This window comes from Nuphar pumila, chromosome 6, assembly GCF_984573655.1.
Source record: "Nuphar pumila chromosome 6, dmNupPumi1.hap1.1, whole genome shotgun sequence".
Taxonomy (NCBI): Eukaryota; Viridiplantae; Streptophyta; class Magnoliopsida; order Nymphaeales; family Nymphaeaceae; genus Nuphar; species Nuphar pumila.
The window spans coordinates 25,382,911-25,395,479 of NC_143254.1; the positions used below are offsets into that span (position 1 = coordinate 25,382,911).

Genomic DNA, 12,569 nt, shown 5'->3' on the forward strand with positions numbered 1-12,569 from the left:
ATAAATAAATTGATAAAACCAATTAAAAGAATCAGAGAAATAAAAAAAGAAGTGACACAAGATTTACTACCAAAGCCTACATCCAAAGAAACAAAAACAAGCTTAAGCAAAAAACCACCTTAAGCATCATCAGTGGTCTTATCTTTCATCAACAGACCTGAAGCACACAACATATATGTTTTTCCTTTTATTTTTCCCTAATTTATAGAAATTACAATTAAAGTAATGAAGCAATCATCAGAAATTCTTATTGCAAAATATTCCAGTTCAGTGGGTATAACTTCACACAAACACATGCAGAGGATACCGACCTCTACTGAATCCTCTTGTAGTTGATCTCGATCTTGGGTATATGATTGATCTTGTTCCAATCCTCCCCAGTATCCTTCAGCAGTCTCTGCTCTAAAATTGGACAACCATTGATTCTTAACGTTTGGAGACTTGTGAGGCACTGCATCTCCTCAGGCAGTGAAGTTAAACCCACACAATAGCCAATTTCCAAGTACTTAAGACCAGTGAGGTCTCGTAACCTCTCAGGCAGAGATGTTAGTCCACCACAATGGCCAATTAACAGTGATTCAAGAGCAGTAAGTTGATGCATGCTCTGGCACAAAGTCTCAAGCTTGGGACAAGAACTAATCACCAATGTGCGCAGAGCAGTAAGGTGTTCTAATTCTGATGGCAATGTTGTCAATCCTGGACATTGTCTTACCTCCAAGTATTGAAGAGTTGTGAGGTGCGGCAGCCCCTCTGGCAGTAAACTGAGTTTAGGACAATCAACAAACCTTAGTGATATAAGAGAATTGAGGTTGTGAAAGCCCACTGGCATTGCAGTTAGTTCATGGCAACTGGTAATCCACAAGAACAGCAGAGAGGTGAAGCCCGCAAGTCCATTGGTTAAAGACCTTAGCTTGGGACATTCGCGAATGTAGAGCGTTTGAAGTTGACCCAATGTTCCTTCAAGCCCTAACCATTCCAACCAACTATCCATGGCACAGATTTCCAATCTCTCCAGTGATGGAAATCCCTTTGGTGCACCAGTTCCGTAGAATTCGAGGCCAATGGATTTTACATTGTCCATTGCAGCTATTAACAGATACTTCAGATGAGGTAAACTGCCCAGCATAGGAAGGTTCTCGCACTGTCTAGCACCATCAAGCACCGCTTGGACCAAGTTGGAAAGCAAAGAATTCCCCATCCAAGTTGGAAACTTAGGACCAATGTAGTTTGTCAAGTCCAATCGTTTGAGGGAAACATGGGGCTGGAGGTCTTCTAACACGCCTTCTGCATCCATCACTACTTTGTATGGATAAGCCAGATACCTCTCCCAGGATAATTTAAGGGTGAAGAGGTCCTTCTTGTGCTGCAAATTTGCCTCCTTAGCATCTTGTCTACAGGACACGTTCTCAAGGTTTGTTATTTTCAGCCATTCCCTGAGGTTATTCAAGTTCTTTAGCTCTCTAATGTTGTTGCATCCACTCCCTTTACCCACAATAAACAAATGCATTGTCTGGAGACAGGTCAATCTGTTGATCCCAGCAGGCATATAACTGAGTGAGTAGCAATAATCAAAGCATAGATGCCTAAGTTGGATCAAATTCCCAAGGCCTTTTGGTAGCTTGAGGAGCCTTTTACAAAACAGGATCTTAAGAGTCTGCAAATTGCAAAGGCTGCTTATGGATTCAGGCAACTCAACAATTGGAGTAACAGAGATGTCAAGGTACCTTAGAAGCTTCAATCCTCCAATAGAATCTGGCAGTCTTATGATTTGAGTCCCACTCAAGTCTAATACTCTCAAGAGCTTGCAACTCTGCAGTATGTCACGAGGCACATCAACAATGTAGGAGGAGATGCCATGAGAAATGAAGAAATTGCGATGTGCCCCCCAGAACACAAGTAATGTTCTTAGGCTCTTGGCATTAGATATAGCATCAGTAACTGTTAGCTTGTTCTCTTCACTGACCAACGACGCATGCCGAGCTCTCCGGAGAACATTGCCGGACCTACCAGCCTCACCAATAAAGAAACAGTCATTCCCTGCAGCAGAACGTGCAAGATCGTGGACTAGATCGTGCATCTTGAAAGTAACTATGTTACCATCCCTGTCATATCTTATATCCTGAAAGAATGAACGCCATAACAAATTGTTGAAATAGTCCTCAGCAATATCCTCCAACTCCCTTCTTCCATCAGGCTCAATGAGCCCCTCTGCCATCCACAGCAGGATCAGCAACTGCTTTTCCAAGATATAGTCCTTGGGAAACACTGAACAGTATGAAAAGCATCGTTTCAGAGGTGGCGGAAAATGGTAATAGCTCAACCGCAGTGCTGGGAGGATGCCGTTCTCTTCGTTTTCTGGCAAATCCCATATCTCGCTGTCTTTGATGTGCAGCCAGTCCCTTTTAGTGTGTTTCATGCACAGAAGGCTTCCAAGACTCTTAGCCGCAAGAGGCACACCTTTACATTTCTTCACAATCTCCTTCCCTATTGCCTCTAGAACAGGGTTGGCTTCCCTGCTCCCTAATGCCCTTCTCCTAAATAGGGGCCAACAATCATCATCAGATAAAACCTTCAATTCATATACGGGCTTTGCACGAACAACTTTTGCAACTACTGTGCTACGAGTTGTCACTACAAGCCTACTCCCTTCAGCACAACTTTTCAAGGGAAGTATCAAGGTCTCCCATGCCTGTTGATTCTCGTTCCATACATCATCCAGTACCATTAGAAACCGGTTCTGGTTCACAATTTCCTGAAGCCTTCTCTGCAAACCATCCAGGTCCTGGAGCTTGCAGTCCCTGTTGGTGGCACTCGCTATGATTGATCTAGTGATATTCTTCAAATCAAATTCATCTGATACACACACCCACATCTTCTTACTGAAGTAGTCCTTCAGTCTTCCGTCATTGTAGACTAACTGAGCAAGAGTTGTTTTCCCTAGTCCACCAATGCCAACAATGGCAATTGTTGGGAGCCTCTCAATAGTGGAGCTATTTAGCAAGAGCTCCATGATGTTCTCTTTATCCTTGTCCCTGCCAACTACTTCAAATTCATCGACTAAAGACGATGTCGGTGGCCGTCGACCAATAACATCTGATGTCACATTCATACCAGATCCCTCCACTAGTTGAAGCTGGTTCTTCTCCTTGTTGATCTCATCTAGCCTTTTGAGAAGATCACGTATTCTTTTCGCGATATCATGGCGAGAACCGATATCATTGAAACAAGTGCAATTCAGCAAGTAGTTACTGATCTGCTTCTTGATTCCTTGGATGCAATCTTCGTCTTCCTCCTCGTTGCTTCGCATGAGACCTTGTGTATTGCACTCCTCGAGTATGTCCTCTGCATCGTAGACCACATCCTTGAGATTCCTTAGCCAGTTTCTCACCAACTTGTTCTTGACTTCTTTTTGTTCTGCGTCTTCCATCACATTCCTGATCGATGTCAGTGTAGTCGAGAGCTTCTGCACATCTCCTCTGGCACCCCAAAGCAATGCAAGCTCCTCCTGAATCGCATTGTTGAAACCCTCAATGAGTTTGCCAAGAATGATATTGATAACTGCAGACATGGGGAGAGCAGCGCAGAGAAAGAGGGCAACTGAAGTGATGATGGCAGATGAAAAGAAAGGGGGATGGCAGATTCTGATCAAGGGAAGAAGGGAGAATGGGATTGTCAACTCTTTGCAATGGAGAGGGTGAGGGTGGTTGCCCACTTGCTCAATGTCAACTCTTTGCAAGTGGCATCATGATCATACCGATTTATGTGGTTTATAATGGTCACAACCAAGGGATTGTTGGTGACCGTCCACCAAATTAATCAGTTTATGCAAATAAAATATTTACAAGTGGGGGTAACATGTGGAAGCACATCAGGTCATGCTGAACATGAGCGTTTTTGCTCATGCTGACATCGTGGCCATCCGATTTGCATTTTAAAAAGGTCAAAAGTCAACAGAACCACGTGGCATTCATCCAAAATGCAAACAGACGGCCACGATGTCAGCATTAGCAAAAACGCTCATGTCTGATCTATTTTCGTAACATGTTAGCCAAGGTTGTTAAATGCGATGAGGCGAAGCAGAGGCGTGCCTGCGCTTCGCCTCTGAGGCGTACGCCTCTCACAACTGGTATGAAAGTGAAGCGGTGGGAGGGGAGGCAGGGAGCGGCGGTGGAGCAGCTGGCCGGCACCTGGCAGTGGATCCACCGGCACTTGGGGTTAGCACAGCCGACAAATCGGGCGGAGGAGGAAGAGTTGGGGATGAAGGAAGGCTTCAGTAGGTGGATCCACCGGCAATTTGCGCATCACAGCACGCCTCAGTACCTTGAGCATGCACCTCGCCTCTGAGGCGTACGCTTCAGGTACTGAGGCGTACGCCTCTCACAACACTGATGTTAGCCTCTCTTTATATATATATATATATATATATATATATATATATATCTTTTTTTTTTGTTAAGGATGGCAGTGGACCGAGGAAAAAAGAGCTCTGGCCCCACCACTTCCTATTTTGGACAGGGGATGGAGGAGATGAAACAAGAATGAAGGTGGGGATGAAAGTTAAAATCAAAATCTGTACAGGATGAAGGCGAGAATAAACTTATGCTCATCCCGGATCTTTGTTATTAAAATAACTAAAATACTTTTAAAAATGGCACTCATGGAAAGTAGGATCCAATCATAGTGGCAAAAGTCAAAATCTTGGCGGCCAAAAATACAACAAATAATTGTTTTCTCTAAATCTTGTATTTTTTTTTGGAAAAATCTCGGTAATAAAAGATAAATTAAATACAAAATTTGTTTTTTATAAATAAATAAAATTAAAATATGTAAAAATAAAAGCACACAATTTTCTACAATAAACAATGGATAAAAACATAAATATCGTGTTTAAAACACAATATTTATATGTCTAATAGAAAAATAATGAGAAATTAAAAATATCAAGAGAAATTGCAGTTTTTAACTTTCAGGTAATTTCTCATGATATTTTTGCAAGATTTTTCATAAATCTTGTGAGATTTGTCAGTATGGGTCCAATATCGGTGCAGCTAGATCCGACAAGTTTTGCAGCACTGGCTGATGGTATGAGAGTCAACTTGTGGCATTTGTTGTCACCAATATATGTGATTGAATTAACCATCAGCAAGCTAGATCCAAACAATGGTTGGATCTGGGTTCAGCTTGTCATATATTGACTATTATAAAATAAAATACATATTTTAGACTTAACCGCAGAATGGTATTTGGGACCGGAACGAACCACATGGATCAAAGTAGACATCTGTCCAATACTCTAATATGACCTAATGGGGTCAGACCTGAACCTGAACCCACCTGGAGGTCATAAAACTCGATTATTTTTCACTTTAGGATTTGCCCAACTGTAGAATATGAGATTTAAAAAGAAAATTCACGATTTTTATAGATCTTCTTCTTCTTCTTCTTCTTCACTATGCGTTCATCCCAAAACAATTGGGGTCGGCGATATGAACCAAAACTCATAGTGGTTCATATACACAGGGTGTGACTAAGTTTTTATGCTGGCTGGCCTAACGCAACCCTCCTCTTTTATTCGGGCTGGGGACAGGCAGTGTATAACTAAACAGTTAAACACAGGCCGTTAAGATTTTTATAGATCATGCATCTTTATTGAGAGTGGGTCATACCATCATATACATGAGCTCCAATTTGCAATCTGGTAAACAGGCAATCTCACTCAAGCCTCTCCAAAAGGAAGCGTGTAGATCAGTAATGCAAATTTATGGGGAGTATAGAAAAGGTTGAGAGAGAAGGGGGAGGCGATAGTGATGGGGCTTTTTTATTCCACTGGTTGTAGGGCTGTCAAGGGTACACTTTGTACTGGGTACCCGACCCGACCTGAACCTGATTTTCTAGGTATGGGCAAAGAAAGTGTCAATCCAAATAATATTCGAGTTGACCCAAATCCAACATAAGAAATATGTGAGCTGGGTCTGGGTTTGGGTCATGATTTTTGTACTGGGTACCCGACTCAACTCAAATATTTTATATGTATTTTTGATAAAAATAAAATTTTAAAATGTACAGGTCCGGGTATGGGATTCTATTCTTGTGATCTGATAAAACCCGAACCCTAACCCAAACCCGATTAATACTTATATGGGTGGATCCGGGTCAACCCTGACCGACCCCGTTCACAGCCCTACTTATTGGCAACCTCCTAATAACAATGATAAAAATTGCAAAAGTCTAGAGGGAGAGCATGACCTGATGCCAGTAGAGATGTTGGATAGAGTTGTTACGAGTAAAACAATGGGGGGATACAGGTTGATTATCAAGGGGGGAGGGGCGTGGGGTGGGGCTCTGCTTGTTTGGTAGGAGTTGTTAGTGTACGTCATCATGTGTTGGGTTGTTGCAAGTTTAAAACCCAATGGTACCCCAGGTTGCCTATCAAAAAAGTCAAAGGTTGGATTAGAGCAAGTTTGGTATTGACATTTTTTTTTTCATTTTGAAAAGATTTATCTCAAATTTTATGGATAGATTGGTCATTTTAATAGATAAATGACAAGAATTTTTTAACCTAACCAATTTGGTTGTCATTTGCTTAACCCATGCTAAAACTTTTGTGGGCAATTGAAAACTCATAAATGTTTGGTATGTATGTGAACTAGACTCAAAGTTTTGGTGGGTATTTGAAAAATTCCCTAAAAAAATATAACTATGACAATATTTTGCACAATGATGCCCTCTATCCAACTTAAGAAGTGTTAAGGTTAAGATTAGGAACGTGGGGTCCACTTGTCTGGTAATTAGAGCAACTAGTGCACGTCATCTCGTGTTGGGACATTAAGTGCAAAGCTCGGTTGTATAACTGGGGGGTCTGCCAAACTCCAGTTTTGCCTATAAAAAATAAAAATTAAAAAAGGCACCTAAGTTTTGAAAAATTTTAAAAATACACCTAAGAAATATCATGGTTAATTAAAAAAGGGCAAAAGTTTACTACTATCAATTTGCTGTTAAATGTGATGTAGAATTATTATTTTGCTCTCAACATCATATTTTAAAAGATATACTTAAAAAAGAAGAAAAGAATCTTTGAAGGGTTAACTAGTAAATTAACTCTTTTAACTCATCTTGGGTTTATGAGAACTTAGGTAAAATCGATGAAAGTTTTGTTTTTGATTAACAGTGCAAAAATTTAGGTGTCTTTTAAAAAAAAAATCAAAACTTAGTTGCATTTTTTTATTGAAGTCTAAACTTTACGTGCATTTTTTAAAATAAAAAAAAATTTATTACGTGAGTGGCCAGCTCAGCTCCTAAGCAAAACAGATCTAGTCTTCGGCCCAACTTGGCTACTCCTTATTCCAAAAGCCTATGAGACAGAAAGCGTTTGAACGATTCTCAATGAACCATCCATCTGAACCATTTGGCCATCGATTGGATGGCTAGGATTGAATGTATGATGGAACTATTTCAAATAATGGGATCCCTGTTGTGTTCTGTGTCTGAAAGCACAAAAAAGACGGCTGTGACTTTAAGTCTCCATCCCGGAGAGGGCCTGCAGTGCATTTTCAAACACCCATAAGGATGTCAATGAATCAGATTTTATCTCATAGCTCACCAAATTTGGTTATGTTTAGTTGCATTTGCTAAGTCAAAGCCGTATCCGATTATAATTGGATGCGGATATGGTATTAATTTTTTGTTACCAAATCCAAAAAAGATCTGAATTTGAATTTGATGGATATCTGAACTCGTTTAGATGTAAGAAAAGGAAATCTGGCATGAGATTTAACCATCCAAATTCAAATCCTTATAGCCAAGATCAGATTAGTTGAATATGGCAATGGCCGAATCCGAGCCCATTTTACATCCCCAAATGTCTAACAGAAAATACCCCCTTTTGGCATTATTAGGGAGAAGATGAAATTCTTAAAATAATGGAAAAAAAGTCAAAAAGAGAGTGCCCTGACTTTTTCACACCCAACCCCTTTTTTTTTAATAAGCAAGTTGGCATGAGGCAGACCCCTACCAGTTATACCACTATACCATTGGATTTTGAACATGCAATGTCCCTGTTCCAACCCGCCATGTTGATACATTTGTTTCTTAATGTAAATACCTCTTTGATCCTTCGTAGTATACATAAATGGTCTTTGGCCTAAGATCTTCTGTGAACAACAATTGTTACGGATCCATCTCCCTCCCTTCTTACTCTCTTGGTGTAATCTTGCAACTTATGAATACGAGTTACTTTCTCTCTATCTCTCTCTATTGCCTTCTTTGAGAATGTGTGTGCTCTATTACGATTGTGCACCCTCGTGTGAGGTGTTTGTGTTGCTTCCTTGACTCGAAAGGCTGACTTAGTTGGAATCACCAGGTACTGCGCAGTGCTTCCAAATATGCCCATGACAATTGATACCAAAGTCTACTAAAGAACTGAGGAAAGGAAAGAGAGGTATTTGTTGAAACCCTCGTGAATTGAGTTCGATAATAAATTTGAAATTGGAAGAACTCCTTAGAAAAGTCTATAAAGAAAAAAAGGCAGAAAAGAAGAAATCTGTCGTAAAGTCGACAAAAATGTCTCGCTTAAAATAAATGGTCGGCTCTATAGAAAAATGGGTGACCAAAGTCGAGAAAAAAAATGACAAAATTGACAGGTGACGTTAGTGCTTGTGTCAATAATGTTGAAAGGGCACAAGATGACTTCAGAAGTTAGATGGTGATGTGAGGGCTAAGACCGAAGAACTAAGGACTACAGTCCAAAAATTATCAGATCGGTTGGGTATGCAGGAGGCTGAAATGTGAGAACTTCGAGAACGATACAGAGTCTTAAAAAAGTTATTGAGAAACGAGATTGGTGGTGTGGCCAATGCCAAAAATCTTGGAAATAACCTACAAGGGAGAAACAAAACGATGTTTCGTCGTGAATGCCTCAAGTTGAAACCAATCGAGCCAGCAAAATTTAAAGGTGAAAGAGATGCTAGGATCGTGAAAAATTGGTTGTGGGATGTAGAACAATTCTTTAATCAAGCAATGATTGGCATCAATGTTAATCGAATACATATGACAACTAGGTACCTGATTGGGGGTATCACTATATGGTGAAGGACGCAATATCAAAGCATGGAATGTAGAGGCATTTTGATTGAATCATGAGACGACTTCAAAAAAGAAATGAGAGGATATTTCTTTTCACACAATGCTGAGGAACATGCCTGTGACAAGCTTATGGCCCTAAGGCATTCAAGAATATGTGGTGGTGTTTTAATTAGTGATGCTTGATATAGAAGACATGTCAAAAATGAATTGCATTTACTTCTTTAAAAGAGGCCTAAGGTTTTGGGTTCAACAGGAATTGACTCAGATAAAATTGTAAGTGCAATGACGATGGTTGAACAAATAGTTGAGTTCCCTAATCGTGGGGGACCTCAAGCAAGGTCGTTCTACAGAGATGATCGGGGTAATGTTGCAGGATGCCAAGGGGGAAACCAGTATCGACCACCTTCTCAAGACCAAAGAAATCAGCCTCAAGCACGATATGATAGACTTTTGGGAAATAGACTGGTACCTCCAAACCTTCAGTGCAGGTACTATAGCGAAAATCACTTTGTGTGGGATTGCTCCAACCAAAATCAAGGGAATGTGGGATGATGGGCAGCCAATGCTATCGAGATAGTAGAGGCACCTGAAGAAGAGGATGTCAAAAATGGGGGTCTTACAGATGGTGAACGCACTAGAGGAGTTCACCTCTGCAGTACCTATGGTAAAGAAGGAATTATTGTACTTGGCGGTGACTATCAATGAGAGGGCTACTAATGCGATGGTTGATACGGGAGCCACACATAACTTTATGGCTCAAGAGAAAGCTCAGAGATTAGCCTTATAAAAGGATTGAAAAGACAGTCGCATGAAGGTCATGAACTCAGCTGTGCAACCCATCTTGAGAGTATCCAAGAACGTACAAGTTTGTGCTAGACAATGGGTTGGTAGAACAAACTTTTTTATTGCTTCGTTAGACGATTTCAAAGTAATCTTGGGGATGGAGTTTCTACAAGAGTAAGGTCATGTCTATGCCCCACTTGGACGTCATCAGCTTTATGAGTGAAGAGTCCCCTTGCATGATCCCTACCTTGACATCGAGAACGTCGAACGTCTGCATGGTTTCTACTTTGCAAATAAAAAGGGGCCTCCAACAAGGCGATCGAACCTTTCTAGTAGCGGTGCAAGAAGAAACAGAGGAAAAGCCTTTTGAAGATATATTGTCACCTATTGTTACGATATTAGAAGAGTTCTAATAAATAATGCCCCAAGAGTTGTCAAAAAACTTGTTGTTGCGAAGAGAAGTGGACCATCTGATAGAGTTGGTGTCAGGTGCAAGACCTCCCACAATGGTATCATACAGAATGGCCTCGCCCAAACTGATAAAACTTAGAAGACAATTGGATGATATGTTGACTGCTGGTATTATTCGACCATCAAAGGCTTCTTTCAGAGCTCCCGTATTGTTTCAGACCAAACACGATGGGTCCAAGAGGTTGTGCATGGATTATAGGGCACTCAATAAACTGACTGTCAAGAACAAATATCCCTTGCTCCTAATTACCGATTTGTTCAACCAACTTGGGGAAGCTCAAGTTTTCTCAAAATTGGATCTGTGATCAGGATATTGGTAGGTCAGAATTACGGAAGGAGACGAGGTTAAGACTACATGTGCTACACAGTATGGTGCTTTTAAGTTTTTAGTAATGCTATTTGGTTTAACAAATGCACCTACGACTTTCTCTACATTGATGAATCAGATATTCTACCCTTATCTTGATTATTTTATGGTCATATATTTGGATGATATCGTTGTTTATAGTCAAAATATGGAGAAACATGTGTGGCATCTGCGCACAGTGTTTCTACATAAAAAGAAAGAAGTGCATGTTCGGCCAAGAGGAGAAAAGTTTCATAGGCCATGTGGTTGAAAAGAGTTATCTAAGGATGGATAGTCAGAAGGTAAGAGCTATTCAGGATTGAGAAATCCCAACCAAGGTCCCTGAGCTACAGTCCTTTTTGAGCCTAGCAAACTACTATTGTTGGTTCATTGAGGGATATTCAACCATTGTGCTGCCTCTAACAGAGTTGTTGCTGAGGAAGGAAAAAAGTTGGGATTGGCAAAAAGAATGTCAAAAAGCATTCAAGACTCCTAAAGATGCCATGGCCAGAAAACCAGTCTTACAGTTACCGAACCAAGAAAAATTGTTTGAAGTATATACAGATGCGTCAGATTTTGCCATTGGAGGTGTATTGATGCAAGAGGTTTATCCTATCACCTTCAAGAGTTGAAGCTAAACATCGTTAAATCATGGTACAAAGTACACGAAATAGAAATGATTGTCATCATACATTTCTTAGGTGCATGGAGGCATTACCTACTGAGGTTGACGTCTATTTTCTACACTGACAATGTTGCCACAAGCTATTTTTAAACATAGAGAAAGCGTAGTCTCAAATAAGTTCAATGGCAAGAGTTCTTAGCCAAATTTGATATGATTCTGAAGTACAAACCTGGAAGGACCAACGTAGTGGCAGATGCATTGAGCAGAAAGGTCAAACTGTCGGCCTTGATTGAAGATAAAAGTGGGAGTACTAGACCTCGAAGCGACCTCATCGACAGAATCTAAGAGGGCTTGAGAGAAGACCCCATGGCACAACATTTTTTCTCTTTGGTAAAAGAAGAAAAGATGAAGCAATTTTGAGAATAAGAAGGATCGCTGATAACAATCGAGAATCGAGTATATGTGCCCCAATGGGAATTCTTGCGTTGGGAGATATTGAAGGAGTGCCATGACTCTCCCTAGGCAGAACAACTAGGACAAGAAAGGACCTTTGTGTTGATTAAACGAGATTATTATTGGCCTCAAAGGCGTGATGATGTAGACAATTACGTACGCACTTGTTTGTTATCTCAACAGGATAAGGCCATGAATCAGAAGACCGCGGGACTATTGGAGCCTCTCCCTATCCCAAGCCGACCTTTGGAGAGCATTTTTATGGATTTTATCGTCAGCTTGCCAAAAATTGAGGGGTGCAGTATCATTTTCATTTTAGTTGACAGATTCTCAAAATATGTGACCTTTGTGCGTGGCCCTAACAATTGTTCAGCTAAATATACAGCTCGACTCTTTGTGAAGCACGTTGTGAAGTATTGGGGGGCATTCCAGAGAGCATTATTAGTGATCGGGATGCTCGGTTTACAGGTAAATTTTGGAGAGAAGTCTTTCGGTTGCTAAGATCATAATTGCACCTTTCTACCAGTTTCCACCCGCAGACAAACGGCTAGACTAAACATATTAATGAGATGCTGGATGAATACTTGAGGCACTTTGTAAGTGCAAATTAGAAAAATTGGATGGATCTATTGGATATCGCTCAGTTCTACTATAATCTTCAAAAGAGTGAATCATCGGGACATAGTTCATTCGAGATTGTGACAGGATAACAGCCCCCAGACACCGCACTTTATTACTGCCCAAGGTCGGGGAAAGGCGCCCTTTGCTTATAACTTCGACAAGAACTGACATGATCAGACGGAATTAGCA

General features: G+C 40.7%; 1 protein-coding gene across 1 annotated transcript; it reads right to left on the reverse strand.

Annotated features, from left to right (window-relative positions):
• Nucleotides 1-229: 229 nt before the first annotated feature.
• LOC149834406 (disease resistance protein RGA2-like) lies at nt 230-3,691 on the reverse strand. Its single transcript, XM_090010108.1, has one exon. The coding sequence runs from the start codon at nt 3,566-3,568 to the stop codon at nt 314-316; it is 3,255 nt and encodes a 1,084-aa protein (XP_089866234.1). The 5' UTR covers nt 3,569-3,691; the 3' UTR covers nt 230-313.
• Nucleotides 3,692-12,569: the final 8,878 nt, after the last annotated feature.